This window comes from Canis lupus, chromosome 5, assembly GCF_011100685.1.
Source record: "Canis lupus familiaris isolate Mischka breed German Shepherd chromosome 5, alternate assembly UU_Cfam_GSD_1.0, whole genome shotgun sequence".
Taxonomy (NCBI): domain Eukaryota; kingdom Metazoa; phylum Chordata; class Mammalia; order Carnivora; family Canidae; genus Canis; species Canis lupus.
In genome coordinates this window covers 10,211,963-10,236,266 of record NC_049226.1, presented here as the reverse complement: position 1 = coordinate 10,236,266, position 24,304 = coordinate 10,211,963, and the positions used below count along the sequence as shown (strand labels likewise).

The 24,304-nt window shown below is 36.5% G+C and overlaps 2 protein-coding genes across 2 annotated transcripts; one reads left to right on the top strand and one right to left on the bottom strand.

The window, feature by feature from the left end:
- Positions 1-9,620: 9,620 nt before the first annotated feature.
- Positions 9,621-10,562, top strand: OR8D6 (olfactory receptor family 8 subfamily D member 6). The gene is given in 1 exon segment (NM_001388790.1): positions 9,621-10,562. A coding segment is annotated over 1 exon segment (942 nt).
- A 10,766-nt stretch (positions 10,563-21,328) lies between these two features.
- Positions 21,329-22,261, bottom strand: OR8AP1 (olfactory receptor family 8 subfamily AP member 1). The gene has a single exon (XM_038535493.1). The coding sequence runs from the start codon at positions 22,253-22,255 to the stop codon at positions 21,329-21,331; it is 927 nt and encodes a 308-aa protein (XP_038391421.1). The 5' UTR covers positions 22,256-22,261.
- Between the last annotated feature and the right edge of the window lie 2,043 nt (positions 22,262-24,304).

Here is a 24,304-nt window from a genome sequence, read left to right as displayed (position 1 = left end):
CTTACGGCTTAGTCACATATGAGGTTAACACTTGGCAGAGTCTAAGTAATCATCTCTCACTTTGACTGTGAGATGTAGGAGAGAGCTCCCACAACTGGGAGGAAAATACAGCAGGAGTATCCCTCAGTGTCTACTGTTCTAAAGAGTATAACTCTCCGGTATAACTCCTTCCTAAATAAATAAGTATATATAATTGTGTGTGTGTGTGTGTGTGTGTGTGTGTGTGTGATGGAAAAAGCAAGAAGATACTCCATTCAAGGAAAAGTATCACCAGGAATGGATCTACAGAGAAGCTGTCTATTGGAACTATCAGAAAGTGATACAAAAATATCTAATAAATATATTCAAGAATTTGTAGGAAAAGTGCAAAAAATAGTTGAACCAACACGGAAATCTTAGGAAAACATATTTATATAAATTCACTTTTACCCTGAAGATTCCTGTCTTTTTCCAATTTTGGAAAATTATCATTAGCTATCTTTTCAAATCCTGTATCATCAGTCCCTCCCTCCATCACCTTCTTCTGGCATACCTATTAGACTAAAAAATGGGCATGAGACATGATTAAACATTTATCAACAAAAGACATACAGATGGCCAACAGGTTCCTCAGAGAGTTAAAAATAGAATTACCACATGATCCAAGAATTGCCCTACTAGGTATTTACCTGAAGAATAGAAGTGGAGGCTCTCAGTGTATCTTCTCTGTCTCTTAACTGCCTTTTTTTGTTTTTTTTTAATCATTTTTTTTTCTCTCCTTTATGCATTCTAGGTGAATCCTCAGGACTCATTTTCCTGATTCTCTAATTCCTCAGTGATAATGTCTAGTTCTCTAAATATGTCTTCAACTATATCCAATCTAGAGTTTAATCCAAACACCAATTAATTTCTATTTCAGTGACTATATTTTCATCCCTAAGCATACAGTTCACATTTATTTCTTCTAGTTTTTATTACGTTTATTATGTTTTCTTTTTTATTTTTTTTTAAATTTTTATTTATTTATTTATGATAGTCACAGAGAGAGAGAGAGAGAGAGGCAGAGACATAGGCAGAGGGAGAAGCAGGCTCCATGCACCGGGAGCCCGACGTGGGATTTGATCCCGGGTCTCCAGGATCGCGCCCTGGGCCAAAGGCAGGCGCCAAACCGCTGCGCCACCCAGGGATCCCATGTTTTCTTTTTTAAAATGGAAATTTAATTTTTATATATTTTAACAGCTAGTACGTTTACTTTAAATCTCATTTACTATAAATAAATTACAATGTCTAGTATACAATATTCTAAAAAAATATTAAGTAACCCACAGGAAATCAAGAAAGGGAATCAGAGGAAAGAGAAACAAAAGAAAAAAACAACACAAATAATAAAATAGCAGATTTAAGCCCTAACATACCAATAATCAGTTTATTTGTAAATGGTCTACATTTGACAATGTCCACTGAATGGCTAAAAAAACAACTAACTCAACTCTATGCTGTCTACAAGAAACCCACTTCAATGTTAGGTAACATAGACTTCAGAGTAATAAGGGAAAATATCAACACTAATACCAACAAACTAATACAGTTCATTTAGTTCAGAAAGGGAAAAGTAAAAATTTTTAATGATACGTGATTGTGATTGTCTAGGTAGGTTGGGGAATGGGGTTACTGGGTGATGGGTATTAAGGAGGGCACTTGATGTAATGTAATGAGCCCTGGGCGTTATATGAACCTAATGCATCACTGAATTCTACCTCTGAAACTGATAATACACTATATGTTACTAAACTGATTTTAAATAAAATTTAAAAGTAAAAAACAATCATTATATAAAAATCCATCATTTTCAATAATTAAAAACGAACAAAAGGAAACTAAACTTTAAAATACCATTTGCAGGCACGCCTGGCTGGCTCAGTCGATTAAGCACTAGCCTTCAGCTCAGGTCATGATCTCAGGGTCCTGGTATGGAGCGCCGCATCGGACTCCCTGCTCAGTGGGGAGTCTGCTTCTTCCTCTCCCTCTCCCTCTGTGCTCTCTCGCTCTTTCTCTCTCACTCTGTCAAATAAATAAAATCTTTAAAATAATAATACAATAAAATATCACTTGCAAAAGCACCAAACACATGAACTCCTTAGTGATAAATCTGGCTTAATATGTGCAAAATCTTTATAAACAAAACTTTATTGAGAGAAATTAAAGAAAACCTGAATATACTGTATTCTTGCATTAGCAGACTCATTAATATGATGTTAGTTTTCCTCAAATTTGTTCATAGATTCAATATAATCTTATTCAAAAGCCCAGTAAGCATTTTGTAAAGATTGATAAACTGTTTCTAAAATTCATAAGGAAATACAAAAGGCCTGGAATGAAAGAAAAGAACTTTGATATAGAAAAACAATGCTGGAGGGTCTACATTACAAATTTCAAGACATGTTCTGAAGCTACAATGAATAAGAGAGTGTTCTATAGGCATCTAGTTAGATGATAGATAAATGGAGTAAAATAAAGAATTAAAAAATAGATCCACACATAGACAATTGATCTCAACAAAATCATATGCCAAGGAAATCTGACAGTGCCAGAAAAATTAGACATTCTTATGCCAAAAGAAAAAGAAGAAAAGAAAAGAAAAGAAAGAAAAGGAAAGAAAAGAAAAGAAAAAAGAGAAAAGAAAAAAGAGAAAAGAAAGAAAGAAAAGAAAAGAAAAGAAAAGAAAAGAAAGAAAAGAAAGAAAAGAAAAGAAAAGAAAGAAAAGAAAAGAAAAGAAAAGAAGAAAGTAAGAAAGAAACTATTGAGGGGATCCTGGGTGGCTCAGTGGTTGAGTGTTTGCCTTTGGCTCAGGTTCTGGTCTCAGGGTCCTGGGATCAAGTCCTACATTGGGCTCCCAGTGGGGAGCCTGCTTCTCCCTCTCCCAATGTCTCTGCCTCTCTGTGTCTGTCATGAATAAATAAATAAAATCTTTAAAAAAAAAAAAAAAGAAAGAAACTATTGATACACATAAGACCATGAGCGAATCTCAAAATAATTATGCTGAATAAAAGAAGTCAAGCAATGAGTATATATAGTATGGTTCTGAAGTATAATATTCTTGAAAGTGCAAGCCTCAGTAACAGAAAATAGATTCCTGGTTGCCTTGGGAAGGGGTGGAAGAAAATTAAGAGGGAAGGGTTGCTAAGGGAGTGAGTATGTTCATTTTCTCAATTTTGGTGTTGGTTTCACAGTTAAATATTTGAAATTTACCCAATTGTACACTTTTTAAAAAATTATTTATTCATTCATGAGAGACACACAGAGAGAGGCAGAGACATAGGCAGAGGGAGAAGCAGGCACCTTGTAGGGAGCCAGATGCTGGACTCCATCCCAGGACTCTGGGGTTACGAGCTGAGTTAAGACAGACCCTAATTTTGCACTTTAAATATATGCAATTGATTGTGTGTCAGTCATACCTCATTAAAGCTGTGAAATTTTTGATAAATAAATGAAAGGACAATTCATGACAGTGTAGACTGGCAAAAATATCACAGATTTGAAATTAGGAACAACCTGGAAAATTGCATGGACATATGTTTTCCACACCCTTTGAAATCACAGAAAGGAAACAGGTCACTTATTCTTTTTAGAAGATATATAATCTTCTAAAATGGTTAGATGAGTTACAAATAAAAAATTCTTCTATGTGACAGATGATGAAATGGTTAGATAAGTACAAATAAAAATTTCTTCCATGTGGCAGATGATGAAATGGGTTTGGCTGGATGATAGAAAATCAAAAATGCTACAGAAAAATCTAATAAAATTTTGTGGTTTTGACAAGGTAATTTAATTTTTAACACAGCATTAAAAGTTTGATATCTGCTATGGAATCATTATTAATCTTAACACTTGCGAGAAAAGTTTGGTGTTTATCGTAAACCCCCATGGATCAAGAGGAACACTACTATATTGCCAACAAACATGTCCTTTGTAATTGTTTCTTCCCTATAGAGTCCAACCACAGGAGTGATAAGCCCCAAAGGGGAATTTTGCTTCAAATCATCTCCTTCAGATCCAAATAATTTCAAATAAATCTTTCCTTTAATAATAGAGGACTGAAGGTCAGTAGAATTACTTTCCTTGCTGTGCTTAGTTGGTCATAAACTGTTACTTTTCATCAATACTCCTTGTATTCTTATGCAGAATCAACTGTATGATTTTGACAGAATTAGAGAGATTGTGGGCCATTAGTGTTTGGTGATACAATTGTCTTGTAAATGTGTGTGTGTGCGCGCATGTGCACACATGAACTCTATGAGACACGTAGGTCCAGCATCACTTTACCTGGTGGTAATATTCAGGTAAGTTATAAAATTCTATCTACCTTTGATGAAATATTATAGTTGAAATTGAATTTGGGAGAAAGTTAAAAGTTCTCACTACCCATGTTATTTGAACAACACCGTAGGGGTGGGCAGTGTCTGCTTCAAGACAGGTGGCCACAGAGAGTGCAACACACAAAGACCATTTCTCCTTCCACTAGGTGTCTGCTCTTATAACCTCAAACTCTTACTTTTCTTCCCCAAGACAAGTCCAGCTCTATTGATATCTCTCATTTATATTGAATGTTGAAGTTTACAGTGCATTTGCACATGCATTAATAATGTAATATTACAAGGCATAGTCAGGAATTCCTCCTTAACTAAAAGGACATTGGCATTAACCTACTTGCTATCCAACATCTCTGGGCTAGCAACGGGTCAACCTATGAATAAAAACTCTAGCTCCTGACTCCTAGCCCACCTCCTAAAGTGCTATACTCAGAGTCAAAAACTATGTCCTTTCCTACTTTATGCTTTTCCAACAGTGGATTCACAAGAGTCCCCAAAACCAACCTTAAAAATAAAAGGAAAAAACTTCTGGTATTGTCTCTGAAATTTTTATTTATTTATTCTCCCTGTTTTTCTCTCCTGGTTGTAATTCTAGGATGAGAAACCTATTCCAGAGAAACCTATTCTAATAAAAAGAACATTGATTTTTTTTTGAGGCTTAAACATTCTGATCCACAAAACTCTTCAAACACCCATACTCCTCAGAGACACCATCACTCAGAGTTCATATTGTATTAGGAGTCAGCTGAAGATCTTTGAATCTACTTCTTAATCTCCTTCACCAATTTTGCCCATTCTCTCACTCCTTTCTCCTCTGGTAACCTCTAGTTTGTCCTCTGTATTTATGAGACTATTTCTGGTGTGTGTGTGTGTGTGTGTGTGTGTGTGTGTGTGTACTTACTACTTTGTCAAGGAAAGATAAATCAAATTATTTCTGTTACTATCAGTCCACACAAGTATATATTTGGGGTTTTGTTTATTTTTAGAAAGAGAGAGTGTATGTGTGTGTGTGTGTGTGTGTGTGTGTGTGTACATCTTGGAGTGGCGGGGGAGGGGAGATGAAAGAGGGAGAGAGAGAATCCCAAGCAGCCTCCATCCTGAGCATGCGGGGCTTGATCTCCCAACCCTGAGATCATGACCTGAGCTGAAATCAAGAGTTGGATGCTTAATCGACTGAGCCACCCAGGCATCACCCACACAAGTATATGTTTTTAATATTTATCTGAATTTTAAATTTGAAATAACACCCATCAACTCACATAGTTACCAAATCATTTGTGAGTGATGAGAACTTCTAATATCTATTGTCAACAACTTTCAAATATGTGACACAGTATTGTCAACTAGGGTTCACTGTGCTGTACAGTATATGATCAGGACTTATCTTATAACTGAAAGTTTGTACCTTTTGACTGTCTTCACCCATTTGACCTAGAAAGAAACTTTTATGCAGATACTGGCATGGCTGTCTGTCTGTTGGTTCACAAACTGGCCCCTGGGCGCAGAGGGCATGGAGAGATGGTAGAAAGAAGCAGACCACTCCAGATAGGTAGATGGTCATTTAATAAACAAAGGAGCTTACTAATGCGGCTTGCCTTGGGCAGCCTCCAGACACTGTGTCTCTGTACTTGCTTGCCGGAATCTTAAATTTATATAGAGACCTTAACTGGGTTCAGTCACATCTACTGTCCAGATGGTCCCAACAACATGTAACTCTTAAGGCTTCATCCTTAAAAATGACTTCCACTGGGAGTGGTGGACAGAACATTCCAAGGACAGGGCTGGGGGTCAGGGGCCACTGATTACTTGGCTCCACCTTGTTTGTCAACCAGCAGTCACATCTTCTCAATGACGTCTTCTAACAGACTCTCAGTTTATTCAGGACTCAGCTTAAATGTCACTGCTTAAGAGTCCTCCCTTGATTACCTCTATAATTATCAGCCTTTGCTCTAACATTGCTTTATTTGCTTCATAGTATGTCTCATCGCTTGAATCTAAATTGTGCATCTATTTTTTTGTTGGTTTATTGACCTCCCCAATTACAATGTAAGCTTTAGGAGAGTGTATGTATCTTCAGAACACAGAAGACTCTCAATAAATAGTTGTTGGGTGAAAGAATGAACTGTTTCAAAAATATATATATAGCAGGAATTATTTGTTTTATGGATGAAGAAACTGTAGTTTATGTAGGAGAAGTAACTTAGGGTCACAAAGCTAGGAGAGGATCATGCCTAAAAATGAATCCAGTTTGACATGATGTAATAAACTCAGCTCTTCATCACCTCACAATGACTAAACCACAACTATACTATAAGAAGTTACATTATATGCTGTGAGTCACAGAGTACCTTCAAGGAGAAAGAAGTCAGAGAAAGAGAAGTAACATGGAATCAGAAAAAGTTTCATGAAGGATGACATTTTTTTAAGCCATAAAATGAGATTTAATGAATTGCATGATAAAATTTTAAAATCCATGAGTTGATAAAAACAAATATAGCTATTTAAATTTATTTTATTTTTAATTTAATTTTGATTCCAGTATAGTTAGCATACAGTGTTATATTAGTTTCAGGTATAGAATATAGTAATTCAACAACTCCATACATGACCCAGTGCTCATCACTACAAGAGCACTTCTTAATCTCCATCACCTATTTCACCCATTTCCTCACCCACCTCCTTTCTGGTAACCATCAGTTTATTCTTTGTAGTTAAGAATCTGTTTCTTGGTTTGTCTTTCTCTCTGTTTTTCCCCTTTGCTTATTTGTTTTGTTTCTTAAATTCTACATATGAGTTAAATTATAGGGTATTTGTCCTTCTCTGACCGACTTAGCATTATACTCTTTAGCTCCATCTATGTCATTGCAAATGGCAAGATTTCATTGTTTTTTTTATGACTGAGTAATATTCCATTGTATAGCGATACCATCTCTTCTTTATCCATTCATCAATAGACAGTTGGGTTGCTTTCATATTTTAACCACTGCAAATTATGCTGTTATAAACATAAGGATGCATGTATTCTTTTGAATTAGTGTTTCTGTGTTTTTTGGGTAAATACCCAGCAGTGTAATTACTGGATTGTAGGCTAGTTTTATTTTTAACTTTTTGAGGACCCTCCATACTGTTTTTCTAGATCAGCTGCACCAATTTGCATTCTCACCAACAGTGCAAGAGCGTCCTTTTTTTTCTCTATTTCCCTGCCAACATCTGTTGTTTCTTATGCTGTTGATTTTAGCCATGCTGACAGGTATGAGATGATATGGTTTTGATTTGCATTTATCTGATGATGAGTGCACTCTACTCTCACCACTTTTATTCAACACAGTACTGGAAGTCCTAGCCATGTGACATAACAAAAAGAAACTCTGAAGATTCCACCAAAAAACTGCTAGAGCAGAAGATACTTTTAAAAATATTTATTTATTTATTAATTTCAGAGAGAGAGAGAGTGACAGTGACACTGTGGTGGGCAGGGCCAGAGGGAGATGAGAGAGAAAATATCAAGCAGACTCTCCACTGAGGGCAGAGCCTAATAATGCAGGGCTCCATCTCAGGAGCATGAGGTCATGACCTGAGCCAAAACCAAGAGTTGGACACCTAACCAGGCACCCCCAGATGGTACTTTTAAATTGGTTTTGAGAAAAGGTGGGTTTTCATCTTTCCATGCTCAAAGGAATAAGAGCAAAATTACAGATAAACATTAAGTGGTCTATAATTTATCAGTGAAACACTGATAAATCTGATTTGACCAGACAGAGCAACATTTTGGTTTGGTTTTGGAAATGGTAAAGAAAAAGTTGCTCCCATAACATCCAAGGAACCTAGAAAGGGCTTTTATATTTTTATGTACTTGCTACTATGTTTTGTGGCCCTCATGGAGCTTTAGTATCCTTGGCCCTGGTTCATTCCACCCTTTGTAACTGGAGGCCTATTGAAAAGCTAAATGGAAGGATTTGCATGGTCACACGGTTGCGGTTATTATCTAACAAGTTCATACTTTTAGGAATTGGATAATGGGACTTGTTTAAACACAGAATAACATGTGTGTTTGTGTGTGTGTAAGTGTGCACATGCAAATCTTTCCTTTCTGTTTTCCAACTTAAAGCTATTGAAGGAGCAAGATCATCTTACTTACACATGAGGATAATATCCTTTAAATGCTTATCAAAAGCTACAGCATATTGCTCTAATTTTCTCTTTAGAGGAAAATATCAGAGTAAGGGATTTAACAGTAATAATAATAATAAAATAAGAATAACAAAGCTGCATGGAAGTTACAAAAATGTCAGAAAAAAAATGATTCATAGGGGACATTGTTTTATTTGTAGTAAAACAGACAGAGATAGGAGTTCTGACTTCAACACTTACTAACTGTGTAAGCTTGGAATAGTTGCATAAACTCATTTGTACAATAGTAAAATAACATTGCATTCATGTTTGGTGACTTAGGGCATGTATTTATTTAACTTCTTTGTCTCTCCGTTAATCTACAAAATGGATATAATAACCATATCTATTTCATGAAATTGTTATAAAGTGTAAATGAGATCATAAATAAAATGTTCTTAACATTGTGGCTGGCACATGATAGGGACTCAGTAAATGCAAGCAACTCCTGCTGTTACCACTCTTCCTTCTCCTCTTCCTCCAGCCCATAATAACAGCTTCCCTTCTAGCACTGCCCTGTTCCTGCCATCTCCAACATGCCTTCATTCCTCTCCTATCTGATTAATAACATGAGTAGCAAAAAGAAAAGTCAAAACCGGCAACTCAGAGGGAAGATGGAAAGCTTGGAGGAAACCAAAGCTTTGTGAGACTGGGGTCCAAGACTGAATGAGCAAACTGAAGATGCCAAAGCCACAAAGGGGAAATCCAAGGGATGCCAGCAAGGGAAAGGTTAAGCTCCAAGACATCTGAAGAGAGCACAGATTGCTGCAGACTGAAGACCAGCAAAGTCTGTGGCATCTCTAAAGCATTTCTCTAAAGGTGACTGAATAACACAAGAGTTAGTTTACATTTATCAGAGAGTCTAAAAGTGGGAGTAATGAAATGGAATGAAATGAAAACTGAAGCCAAATGAACAATCAACATCTTGAAAAAGGCTTCAACTAACAGTAGGTTTTAGTCTCTTGGTTTCTGGAAATTCTGTGTCACTTAGAAATTATCTCATTCATCAGATCTTGGATCACTAAATTCTATCAGATGGCAATGTTTGTCTATTAAGAACCTCTACCCTGAATCCCTCAGTCTATCATAAGTGGGAGAATGGATACAGAAAATCATTCTTCAGTTACTGAGTTTATCCTTGAGGGGTTAACAGACCAGCCTGGACTCCAGCTCCCTCTCTTTGTCCTGTTTCTACTTATCTATATGGTCTGCATCATGGGAAATATGGGCTTGATCTTTTTAATCAGAATCAGTTCTCAGCTTCATATGCCCATGTATTATTTTCTCAGTAATCTGTCCTTCATAGATCTCTGCTACTCCACTGTCATAATTCCCAAGCTGTTGGTGAACTTTGTTTCAGAAAAGAATCTCACCTCCTTTCCTGAGTGCATGGCTCAACTCTTTTTCTTCTGCTTCTTTGGTATTGATGACTCCTACATGCTGACAGCAATGGCATATGATCGTTATGTTGCTATCTGTAACCCCTTGCTCTATAATGTCACCATGTCCAACAGAATCTGTTTTCTACTGGTCACCAGTGTGTATACAGTGGGCGCCATTGGAGCCTTAGTCCACACCAGCTACATATCTAGTCGATCCTTCTGTGGAACTAATATCATCCACCATTACTTCTGTGACATCCTTCCTCTTCTGAATATATCTTGTTCAAGAGACTCCACCAAGGAACTCTTGGTAATGATTTTGGTTGGATTCAATGTATTTGCATGTGCTTTAGCCATCTTTATCTCTTATGCCTTCATTCTTTCCAGCATCTTATGCATCCACTCAGCTGAAGGCAGGTCCAAAGCTTTCAGTACCTGCAGTTCCCACCTTGCAGCTGTTGGGGTCTTCTATGGCTCCATCATCTTCATGTATTTTAAACCATCTTCCAGCAACATAATACAGGAGAAGGTGGCTTCTGTGTTTTATACCACAGTGATTCCCATGCTTAACCCCCTTATCTATAGCCTTAGGAACAAGGATGTCAAGGAATCCCTTAAAAAAGTCCTAAATAATGGGTTACTTTCTCAGTCTGCATAGGAAACAGCACTTTTAATCGAAAAGAAATGGCAGCTTTGAACATAGATCTTATCTGAAGTTTTATTTCTTCTTGTTTTTAAGAGGAACCAATTAGTTTAGAAACATGGGCCATCTTAAAGTAAAATATCTGAAGGATTTGGTTTTGGTGACCCTCATTTCTTCTTTAGGTGCCCCTACCTACTCCCAACACCCAGTGTTCTTTTACTATGTCTAGTCAAGCCATTCAAGAAACAGACTTCTACCCTACACTTTTGCACCCTCTAAACATATATACAACAGAAACCTTCCTTTCTGTAAATTGTCCTTCTAAACTGAAATCTCCTAATCAAACTTATTTTAAAGTTGTATTGTCTAATAATGGTTGAATGTGTAAATCCCCTCAGTTTATACATTTTAATACTCAAGAGAGTTGTATAAGCAACGGACATTTCTTTAATAGAATTTGAAGGGAATTTAGTCGCTAGGAAACAAGAAGTAGTATTTTCATATGACTTCTAGCTGTTGTTAGAATCATCAAAAATAATATCTGTCCTATGGAGGTGTCAAATGGGGTGACAGTTGGGTGGGGGATGGCAGAAAGGGACAAAATGATTTCTCATTTTTAGTTTTCACTATAATTTTAATCTACATATTATCTTTCCAATTTACTGCATACCTTGACTCCTTTCTGTTGGATCTCAAGATGACTTCCCTTTGGATAACTCCCTTATTATTCACTATTTATTCTCCCATCATTCAGAATAATCCCTGAGCCTCAATATACCATTAAAATTCATTCATTTAGTAAGTCCATCAATAGTACTTGCTGGGAAACTTTGTGACAGACAAAAAAATTCTCTCTTCATTAGGAGTATTTTGCTCCCATAAACCAGTGGACAAGAAAATACATACTATATCCAATAATGATCAGTGCTTTGGAATAAACTAAAGCAGAGGAGGGTGTTGGGACTGGAGGGAGGAGAGGCTTGCCCTTTAATACATGGAGGTCAGACTCTGAGAAATCTAATATTTACCGGAAACCTGAAGGAAGTAGGAAATCAAGCTATATGACCATGAGAAAAAAAGTTAAGGCAAAGCGAACGTCAAATATAATCTCTGAAAGAAGAGCATGTATGGGCACTGTTAAGGAACTGTAGTTTAAAGACCACTGTTTAAGGAGGGTGAAGGGGCAGAGGCATGAGAGGTGGTATCAGGGGAATGGTAAGGGAAGGAGGCAAAACCTGCCAGTCCTTAAGGCAAGTTTGAAAGGTCTAACTGTTTCTCTATGTGAAGTGGGAAGGAAGCCATGGAAGGGTTTGAACAGAAGAATGACATGATCTGATTAATAGATTATTCTTATTCTTTCCATCAAATGGGCCTAGAAGCAATGAAATCCAAGTAACAAAGTTCATGCCTATTATCCTATAATAATTTGGTTTCTATCACACTCCACTGACAGAAACCAGGACTTCATGGAGAAATGGCAGATTCCAGGGTGAGGGTACCTAAAATTCAGGATAAGCCTAGAATATTTTAGTATTCCACAGAATAAATAAGTTCCCTAAATTTACAAAAATGTGTCAAACAGAAAGACCTTCTTCTGGACAAATTTAGGACATCTTGAACATCAGAATGGGTAGTTTATGAAAATCTACAAGTCCTTACTGATACAAAAACAATAATGACAATTAAAATGAAAAGTAGTAGAAAAGGGAAAGGCCTTCACAGAAATATCAATTAATAAATCCAAAAGAATTTATATAATTAGAAACTCATAAGATTGCAATGACCATACTAATGATTGAATTGGTGAGTGTCATCGATGGAAACTCTTATGTAGTCTTGGTTATTCCTGTATTAGTAAAGAACTGAAGGAATTCTTATAAAGTAATTTTCTTCACTTAGATTATATGAAAATAAAGGACATGAAGTTTTCTAGGCCTACTTTATGCCTAAACACCTTAGAATTTCCTACCTAGTATATTAAATAAGCTGGATATTGTCAAAATACAGAAAATCCCAGAAAAATAATGCAGATCTCTAATGGTAGTGAGGTATATCTAATCCAATTTACCACTTTCTTAGTGATAAAATTTAAAACTCAGAAAGGTTATTCTTTCCCTCTCCATTTTCTCTTCTCCTAAGTTTTATTTCTATTTGTGTTTTCCCAACTCTGCATATTCACTCTCTCATAGAACTCCTCATCCCTTCTCACCCCAACAAGTTCTCTAGTGTCCATTTACATACTACTGAAAGAAAGAAACAAGAATGTGAACCTGATTTACCAGTAAGGATGACAAATAAACACAAATTACAGAATTACTGATCTAAGTACAAAAAGGAAAATACAATAAATGTATAAAATAAAACAAAAAAAATAATCCAAGAAATTAACATCAAAATATGGTAGTGATAAAAATTTGTATTTACAAAATTGTGGGAATTCTTACTAATGCCATCATTTTAGAGGTAAACAGACTGAGGCTGAGGACAAATCTATATTCCCCTTCCTTTTATGACTGAGACTACAAATCACCATTAGGAAGATATTACAAATGTGGAAGAGATTAAGAAGAGATATTACATACAACCAGTGCTGACTCTCTAGAATGTAAATGCTCCTAATCCCCTTTTTTGGATCAGAGATCATTTAGGTGGCCAGATGAAGAATTAGATTCTTTCTTAGAATAATGTTTCTAACTGCATAAAATGCATATGACTTAACATTATAATAAACTATTGAAATCAAAATAGTTAAAATAAATTTGTGATTTATCAGTGAATTAAGTCACAGGATCTAGTAGCAGATCTAATAATTACTATAATTTGAAGTAGTGATGGTTATAAATGTTCATGATGAACTCCATTATACCCTAAGAACCTTTTTGACATATGTACAACTTTATATGTTAGGAAAATATATGTGATTCTGTTGATAAGAAAGTCATAGATTATTACATATTTCAACATGATCAGTTACTAAGATTCTGACTTGAAGGTAATGTTAAATTTTAATTTAGAGATTAGAGACAATAAACTTTCTATCCAAGTTTCCAGACCCATAAACTCCAATTTAAGAAGTGCTTTTCTAATAGAAGCAAAGTCTCCAGAGCTTCATACCCAATTCTAGCAGTGAGCTGAATTCTAAGACTACCCAAATGGGCATAACTACCTCTCTTGAGTAGGTGGAGTGAATTTTGACTCAACACATAAAACAAAATCCCAGGAAAAAGCACAAGACCCTGTTCATCAAATATGAGGTACACACAAAATTCTCTCCTCCATCTGCCCCACACTCCCAAGTTAAAGAAAAGTGGTTAAAAACATAACAAGTCCTTAAATTATACCTCAAAGAAGAGAATGAACAGCTCTCAGATGATCTGGAAGAGGATTCCATGTGAATTCACACACTATATATACCAGAGATATACAGAACTGACTACATTGGGAATGAGCAAATGAAAAGATACCACATAGCACCTTCAGCCATTGCAAAGAAAATAAAGGAAGGAAGGAAAATAAGAAAAGTGAACAAAATAAATGAAACCATTATTTTTTTGTCAAGGACTACTGCACATATCCATGAACACCTCTTCTTTTTTTTTTCCAAAGATTTTATTTATTTATTCATGAGAGACACTGGGAGAGGCAGAGACAAAGGCAGAGGGAGAAGCAGGCTCCCTGTGGGGAGCCCGATGAGGGACTCGATCCCAGGACCACAACCTGAGCCAAAGGCAGACGCTCAAATGCCCCACCTCCTCTCTTTCTAAGGAGACAGCAGGTACCTTGTTCAGCAGAGGCATGAAACTCCCATAACACCACAGATACAATATCATATAGGTTATAATAATCAAAAGCTAAGCAATTTCTTCCATTTAAAATTAGGTTATTCTGGGTTGCCTGGATGGCTCAGTGGGTTAAGCATCTGCCTTTGGCTCAGGTCATGATTTCAGGGTCCTAGGATCAAGGACCTGGTTCAGGCTTCCTGCTCAGTGAGGAGTCTGCTTAACTAACTGAGCTACCCGGGTGCCCCCATCCTATGATTTTTCTTTTTCTGGTTTCATATTCCCTACTACCTGAAGCAAATGACCAGGTGCAATTATTCCAGCATAACTGAGTTTGTCCTTGAAGGATGAATAGATCAACCAGAACCCAAGTGGCTTCTCCTCCTCTCATTTCTAGGGATATATGGGGTCACTGTAGTGTGAAACTTTAATATATGATCCTATAGTCTCTTTCAGTTCCAAGCTCCAATCTCCCATGTATTTTTTTCTCTGGAATTTGTCATTCCTAGATCTTTTTCACCGCTAAGTTGTGACCCCCAGACTCCTGGGAAGTTTTGTATGGGAGCAAAAGGATGTATCTCCTATTCTGGTTGTATGATATAGCTTTCTTTTTCTTTGTATTTTTGCTCTTGCCAAGCAAAAAATCTCCTCACAATATCTCTAGGTGAATTCAATCTGTTGGCAATAGCTAACATCATCATCTCTTACACCTTCCTGTTCTCCAACATTCTTAAAAAAAAAATAGAAGACTTTTATTATTTATTTGAGAGAGAGAGAGCGAAAGAGAGAGAGAGAGAGAGAGAGAGAGCAAACCGTGGGAGGAGCAAAGGGAGAGGGACAAGCAGACTCCATGCTGAGTGCAGAACCTCACAAGGGGCTTGATCCCATGACCCTGAGAAGCTACCTCTTCCCTCATTTAATCCTCTTCTCCCTTGCAAGTGTTGCTTCTCTAAGATTACATCTTGTATACTATGCCTACTTTTTAGATTTTTTTCCTCTAGTTAATGTTCTGGTCTACTAGGTCTACTTTTTCAGTATTTTTTGTATGTAAGATAGACTTAATTCTCAGGGACCAATACCTTTGCTTGTTTCTAGTGTCATTTTTTTCTACTTACAGATAATTTGAAGTTGGTAGTGCTCTCTATCACCTAGCTGTGCTGAAGGAGAGGTGTTTATGTGGTTTTACTTGTTCCACTAGTTGATCTATATAGCTTTGAGGAAGGCAAACGGAGAGATTCAAATATAAGCAGGTATCATTACCTCAGCTACCCCCAAGTTCTGGACAAAATACTTTACAATGAAAAAGACATAGGCAAGTAGCCAAGTAATATATGGTGACATTTTCAACATAATTGGACATTAGGGAACTGCATATAATGAGATACTATGACATGTTCACCAAAAAGATTAAAAGTGAAAAAAACTCACAATACTATATGTTGACAAGGATCCAGAGTAGTGGGAACTCACATACATTGCTGATGGCACTCTGGCATTATCAACCACCTTGGGAAACAGTTTGGCCCTGTTTTCTAAATGTAAATATTGTCTAAAGCTAAATAACCTATTATACAGCTCAGTAGGTATATGCCGAGGAGTGGCTATATACCCAAGAGGAATGAGGATATATAGCAACCAAAAGACAAGTAAAAGTATATTGATAGAAGCATTAATCATAATAGCTCCAAAGGGAACATATTTCTGAATGTCCCTCACATAGGAGAATGGATAAAATATATTTTATTCATACAAATGGAGACTACAGAAACATACCACAACATGGACAAGTCTTTTTTTTATTTATAAATTTATTTTTTATTGGTGTTCAATTTCCCAACATATAGAATAACACCCAGTGCTCATCCCATCAAATGCCCCCCTCAGTGCCCATCACCCAGTCACCCCCACCCCCCACCCACCTCCCCTTCCACCACCCCTAGTTCGTTTCCCAGAGTTAGGAGTCTCTCATGTTCTGTCTCCCTTTCTGATATTTCCCACTCATTTTTTTCTAACATGGATAAGTCTTCTAGAAAAATTCTTGAGTAATATAAGCTAGATACAGAAGAATATACATGGTATGATTCTTCATATGAAGTTCAAAATAAGGCAAAACTACTTAGTTGTGCTAGTGCTGCCTCTTGGAAGGAAGTGGATACGACTGGGAAAAAGTATGAGGAAGCCTTTAGGTGTGAGGCTAATAGTCTATTCATATCTTTATCTGGATAGTCACTAAATAGGTATAAACATAATTAAAAATTCAAGGATTTGTATTCTTAGTGCATTTTGTGTATATACACATATAAAAATTCATGAGATACAGTGGAAGAATGTCCAAAAATGCTTAGAGGAGAAGAGAGACTCCTCCAGTACCCCTGCACTCAAAACAGACACACACCAAAATGACTTTGGAATCATCCTTAAAATATTATCCTTATTCATTTGTATGCTATATGATTATTGTAGTTGGAAAAGGAAAAGAAAGATTGTTAATGCGTTAGAGAATTTTTTTATCTCAGTGAGTCATGTATGTGCATGCCATTTGCCATGCATGTCTTTTTAAATTTCAATATACATTGGATATGATCCCAAGTATTATTTTTGACTGCTTTTTCTATTGTATATTTATACTATGTTTTATTTCAGCTTATATCTGAGCGTCATTTAATTCATTTTTACAATTATCAATAGTACAGCAATAAATATCATTGTAGCTCTGTCTTTGCCAATATGACTTTTATTTTTTAAGCATACATGCCTAAGAATTCAATAATGTGGTAAAAGCTCACAAAGAATTTACAATTCAATATATTTAATATATACTATCAACTATCTGATATAAAGTAATATAGATATTTAAATATGCATATTATTTTGTTTTATTTGAACTTTTATTACTACTAATAGAGTTGGACAAATTTAATGTTCTAATTTGGATTCATATTTTTTATATTTGTTCACTGAATAATTTTTGTCTACTTTCCTATGGAATATGAATTTTTTTGTATGAATTTATAAGAAGATTTTATATATTTTTATTTTGGTCAGCTAAAATCCTTTTGTTCATTTCTATTGGTTCTGACCTTTCCTTCTGGAGGAAACAATAATCCTAATAAGTTTATGAATATTTGCTGTGGGCTTTTCATAGATGGCTTTTAAGATGTCGAGGAATGTTCCCTCTAAATGTTTTTAACCATAAAGATGGTCTTCTGTCATTTTTTATAAGACTTAGAATTTTTGTCATAACTTAATTTTGAATCTTCTATCTGTCTTTATTCTATTTTTATTCAGCACAGACTTGCCTTTTTCTTTTCCTGAATTGATTGGAATGTGTTTTTCTAAATTCTAGAAGTCCATGAAAAGGGAATGAGACACCCTTCCTTCATTCTTGATATTCTCATCCAGAGGAGGGAATATCTATTACTCTAACACTCCAGATCCGTTTCACACCCTAAGTCACTCCTCCTAGGGAGGTACATTGACTTATCTGACTGCTGAGTTTCAGAAAAGAAATGATTTCTTTCTTTTTGAAAATTAGCATACTTTCAAAAAGAATATATTCTTGGTTACTCTTTCCCATGCAATTCAACCTCTTTGTGGAGACTTGCAGAAATCCTGTCCTTTCTATGATTAGGAAATAAGTTTGCCAAATTCTAGAGCTTAGTTTTGAAAAATTCATCTGCCCCAAAATATATCTTTACTACTAATAAAGATGTAATAAAGATATTTCGAAAAAAATAAAGATATTTCGATCTTCACTCAACAGATTGCTTATTTACCTTTTCTATTAATGCAGAACAAGCGCTATATATTTTACTTTCTCAAACTACTGTATTTTGTATATTGGGTCATGGTTATAAAGAAGCTAACAGAAGTAGATTTAGGAGCAAAAGTGCACATAGGAGTTCTGGGGTTTTGATAGAGGGGATTTTGATTCAGTGGCATGAAGTCACACGTATTTTGCAATATTTTATAGTTTATAGTTTGTGCATAACTTTAATAAGATCCCAGCAAATGGTTATGAGTCTAAAGCCCCCACAAGGGGGAATCCTAACCTTCATAGGTGCAATATGCAGCAGGTTTGTTCAAAGGTGAATGAATAATTTTCTGCAGGTGTCCATTCACTTCTCCAGAGGCCACACTGCGAGTGCTGAGCCTTAAGCAAAGACAGAGGAAAAGTCCCTTGAAAACTGTGAGTTAAGCAAGCCTCCACAAAGCCCTGTGTCCTATGGTCCTTGTCAAATGTAGGTTGGTAAATTAAGCCAATTTCACCAATTGCACAAGCAAATACTGCTGCAGCTTCAACTTGGACATACAGAGGAAGCTTTTTCCCAGACAGGTAATTATTTCATTATAGGGAGAAGAGAATCTTTTCATATAAACTTTTATTGGACAATTAATTGTTGGTTTCACTCTATCTTGAAGCCATGTCTTCAAGAAATAGTTCCAAGATTAGTATGACAGGGTTGTTAGGCTGCTTTAAATTGTATCACTCTTTTATGTGGCCTCAATTTGCCTTTGTGATCCAGACATGGCACTGTGGAGGACCTAACCTTGAATTCTTGTGGCTTATGCATAGGCTCAAGAGTCAGCTTCCACTGAATGGGCTCAACTTGTCCCTAAACTTCTTAAATACAAAAGTTCTGACCAGGGCTTTAGCTTCTTGTCTCTAATCAAGAGCTTTCCTTTAGGATGGTAGATTTCATTAATAAACCAATAAAAATGGGCTGGGATCTTACCATAAAAAGGATATTGTATCTTATATTGAGAAAGAAAAACAGCTCAGTGAAATTATTGCAAACCTAAAGACTAAGGAGGTAGCCTAGGGATCCTGGGTGGCTCATCGGTTTAGCCCTGCCTTCGGCCCGGGGCGTGGTCCTGGAGTCCTGGAATCCGGTCCCATGTTGGGCTTCTGCATGGAGCCTGCTTTCCCTCTGCCTGTGTCTCTGCCTCTCTCTCTCATGAATGAATAAATAAAATCTTTAAAAAAAAAAAAAAAGAAGAAGAAGAAGGTATTCTAAAGATCTGGATGAAAGATTCTACTTATAGGAATCAAGTCTGCAGAGGAAATTGAATTATTTGTAAAGGTTGCTTCTGCATAACAGAAATACTATAAAAAAGAAATAAAGTAAAACATTTAATTAAACTAGAATAATAGAGGGAGATAAATAGAGCAAGGGGACAGGAGGGAAGGATAGGGAAGGGATTCTAAATCTTTGTGGTAGATAGGACGCCTGGGTGGCTCAGTGGTTAAATGCCTGCCTCCAGCCCAGGGTATGATCCTGGAGTCCTGGGATCGAGTCCCACATCAGGCTCCCTGCATGGAGTCTGTTTCTCTCTCTGCCTATGTCTTTGCCTCTCTCTCTCCTGTCTGTCTCCCATGAATAAATAAATAAAATATTTAAAAATAAATAAATAAATACATAAATAAATAAATAAATAAATAAATAAATAAATAAATAAAGCAATCTATGCGGTAGAAAATAATTTGAAGGCCAAGAACCTGAATCCAGGAAACTATTCACTGCAATATCAAAACCACTAAAAAGCAGTAAATAGTACATGTTTGCTTTAAAGACAGAAAAATCTTAAAGGGTGGCAATGTCTGAGTAGACACAGACATTACCTGGATCCTGAGAAATCATGAAAGAAATATATGGAGCAAGGCATAGGGAAGAGAACACATATTAAGGAACAGGTGGCCAAGACCATGGTAAAGTTCAGGATCTCATTAAACAAACCAGTGGGAAGGTGTATTCTTGGTGGGGATGGTCAAGAGGAGGAAGCTGAAGATAAATAAGCTTTGTTAGAATTTGGCAGTGAAATTTGGGCAGATCTAGACCTACTGATTTCACATTTCTCAGGTAGAATGATTTCCCAAGATGAAATCTAGAGATTTTTTTTGGCAAAGGCAAAAAAAAAAAAAAAAAAAAAAGTAAAGGGAGAAAGGCAGCTAATTTCAACTGCTGGTTAAACATGTAACAGTGAGTGAGGAGAAGCAACATGAGATGGAAGTTAAAATTCTAGAAATTCCACAGAACATTCCTTAGAGGTAGAGGAAAGCAAGTGAGGACTGCAAAGCATCAGAGGCATGTTTCATTATAGCCTCCCCTCCAAACAACAAACAAACAGAACACATGAGACCTAAAATGTATGGAAATCCAGGAAAGACATCATCTAGAGTGTGTGGTACTTACTTGTGCAGTGAGGGCACAAGCTCAGAAACATCACAGTTCAGTTCAGGAATCCACTGAGAACAATCTCCAACTGAAACAAATGTGGGGGTTACCCTCTCTGTGGGGCACGTTTCACAAACTTTATTGCAACAGGTAGTGGAAACCCCACACAGCCCTGAAACTATCTGCCCAGAGGTCCCTTAGTACAGAACCATTGTATCATGAAAGAAAGAGAGAGAGAGAGAGAACAAAGAAATGGAACAGAAATGAAGAGATTCTGAATATGCTGAATTAAAAAAAAGTAAGAGTATTTTGAGTGAGACTTACTGACTAGAATTGCCATTCTTGTTCCATAACTGTTTTTACAAACTTCTTTCTTTCTTTCTCTTGCCTATTTGTCTCATTCCCTCAAGAATTAATGGAGATCTGGGATCAAGTTACATATCTATTAGCATTCTTGTCAGGGAACAACTGAGCACCACCTACACAGCAGGTATTCCATAAAGCAAACACAGGATGTTGGGGGGGTGGGGAAGACTAACACTGGAGAAAATAAGAATTCTCATTCCTCTTCTACCACAGTAAGTTAGGAAAAAATAAAACTGTCTAAACCTCAGTTTTCCTGCCCCAAAATAAGAACACTAAAACTTGCTTTACCAAACTCCTTTTCATTTCATTGAGAAAATGGAATCAATTACAGATGGAGAAGTATTTTAAAAGTCCAGATAGTATACATATCATGACAGGCTAACAAGGAAAAATGAACAAAAAAGGACATACTTTGTTGAAACCTTAATTTCTCCCACCTATAAATCTCCAAAAGCAAGACTCATTTCTTCACCAAAACCTTCCTCAATGCTTTCTTGACATCCTTGTTTCTCAGACTGTATATTAAAGGGTTCAGCATGGGGATCACTGTGGTGTAGAACACTGAGGACACCTTCTCTTGTTCCAGGGAATTACTGGAAGGGGGCTTGAAATACATGAATGTGATAGACCCAAAGAAGATCCCCACAGCCATGAGATGAGAGCTGCAAGTACCAAATGCCTTGGACCGGCCCTCTGAGGATCGGATTCGAAGGATGCTGTAGAAGATGAAGGCATAGGAAATGCAGACGGCCAGAGTGGGTACCAAGGTGTTAAATCCCGCAATGATAAAAAGCAGAAGTTCATTGAGGTGTGTATCGGAGCAGGAGAGATTGAGGAGAGGAAGAACATCACAGAAGTAATGGTTGATGATGTGGGATCTGCAGAAAGACAGTTGCATCATGGCACTTGTATGGGCCACGGCGGAGAGAAAGCCCAGGCTGAAGGCAACCAGCACCAGCAGTGAGCACACTCGGGGGGACATGACCACACTGTAAAGTAGGGGGCTACAGATGGCAACGTAGCGATCGTATGCCATCACGGTCAGGAGGTAACCCTCAGCCACTACAAAGACCACGAAGAAAAAGAGCTGTGTCATGCACTCAGAATAAAGGATCATATTCTTCCTCCCTAAGAAGTTCACCAGCATTTTGGGGGTAATGACAGAGGAATAGCAGAGATCGATGAATGATAAGCTGCTGAGGAAGTAGTACATGGGGGTGTGAAGGGAAGGGCTCAGGGTAATCAGGAGAATCAAGCCCAAGTTCCCCACCACCGTCAGGATATAGATTCCCAGGAACAGGAGGAAGAGAGGCTGCTGGAGCTCTGGCTGCTGTGTTAGACCCACTAACACAAACTCGGATGCTGTAGAATGATTTCCTGCAACCATTCTTCTTTAGAGATCTCTGTGGAATTGGAAAAGAAGAAGTATATTAAAGTGGATCTTTACTCTCTGTCTAAACAAAACCAGACCTGCAAAAGGAAAGTCCAGAAACAGATACTGAATCACAGCTTTCATTATCTCTGGTCCTGTCTCCCTAAAGCACCCTGTCCTGTGTTTATATTAGTATGTACTTTTTGTTTTCCTTTGTTTCCTATGTTTATATTAGTATGTACTGTTTATTTTCCCCTGTTTCCCCCTTCCATTCATAGAGCCTTTAATTAACTTCTTTCCAGTTAACTTGCTATGCTTGTATATATTACACATGCACACACATACACATTTTGTAATTTGCTTAGAATGTAGAATACTATTATTAACACAATTTATTTTTGCATCTTCCCTTCTCAATTAAAAAAAAATTCTTACAACATTCCTTCAAAACAACTGATGAACATAAACAGTGGTATAATATTCAGTGGTGTAGATATACCACTAACTATTACATCTTCTTATTGATAAGTTAACTTTTTCCTGGATTAAAAAATGCTACTATCAAATACATTGTCATTTAAAAGTGTACATACACATACCAGTGTTTTATTACCGTGAAGTAATGTCCCAAGGGAGATATTTATGGGTCAAAGAGATTATAAATTTTTACTTCATATAAATAGTACAATGTTGCTTTCCAGAAAACTATAGTAATATACACTTTCTGTAGCAATACATGAGTGTCCTTTTTCCTGCATCCCCACTAGCAATATGCATTAGCCATTTTTGCCAATGTGTTGATTGTTGTTACATGATGAATCATTATTTATTGATTTGTCCTTTTTTATCTTCTAATGAAAATAAACAGATTTTCATAGGACACTGGCCATTCGAATTTGATCTATAAATTGCTAATTGTGTTATTACTTTCTTCTTAAATTGTCTATTACAGAAGTTAAACTGTCCTCTGAATCCTTTCTTTCAGATTTATTGCTTAAGAATTGTTTTCACTTGTGGTATCATTGCTGTATACATTTTAAAATCTTTAAATAGCCACATATATTTGATATTTTTAACTTATAGATTCCAGATTTTCAGTCTTGATTGAAAATATTTCTATAAGTGAAATTTAGAGAACGTTGATGAGAAAATGAAGTTCTAACAGTAGCTTGAGAATGTAGAGATGTGCAGGAGATTTACATGAGGTACAGGATGGTCAGAGCCTAATTATATGCACAGAATCATCATATATCTTTTAGTCCTCTTGGTTAAACCACCAGTATCACAGTGCTAAATTATTTTCTTTAGGAGCATGAAAAATAAATCCACCAACTTAAGAAATATTACCATGCTAATATTGTCCCTGGAACATAGTATGTACTTCACTAAATGCATTTGTTCTTCATAAAAAAAATCTGGTCAGAATATTACTCAATTAACTTCTCTCGTCAACATGTGGCCCACAAATTCCTCTGGGGGTCAGAAAAAGAGTAGAGTCTTAGGTGATGTGAGAACAAGCCAAAGTCATCTGAGAGCCAAAGAATGTGAATGTTTCAATAAGGAAAGTAGGGAAAGAGCCCAGGCTTGGGGTCAAAGGCTTATTGGTGGGAAATTTCCAAAAGGAACTCCTGAAATGGGCCCAGGATGATGTCTAATAGTCATTACTGAACAGCAAAACAGATTGTGCTTGCTTAGAAAGCAAGACAGAAAATGATTCTCCTGAAATGCTCTGCTGCCATTTCTTCAAGGGGAATGAAATAGGCTTCCTATTGACAACTACTGAGGATACATGTTTGAATTTTGTGAGGGCATTTATAATACCTAGAGGAGGTAGTCTTCCTACAGAAAAGGAGACCAGAGATGATAATGATTATTCTTCCTCTTCCTCGTTGATTGTATATTGCTTCTAAGTGCTTTACATATATTATCCTACTTAAGTTTTCAAGAACCCTTGAAATAATAGGTACTATTTCTAATCCCTATTTTACAGATAAAATACTGTGGTGCAGAGAATTTAGGAGTAAAGTCAGGAATTAAAACTAGGGAATCTTGTGCCAGATTCCA

What these genes read in the sequence shown, in the direction of transcription:
- OR8AP1 (XM_038535493.1), bottom strand. Translation starts at nt 22,255, where the DNA reads ATGGTTGCAGGAAATCATTCTACAGCATCCGAGTTTGTGTTAGTGGGT.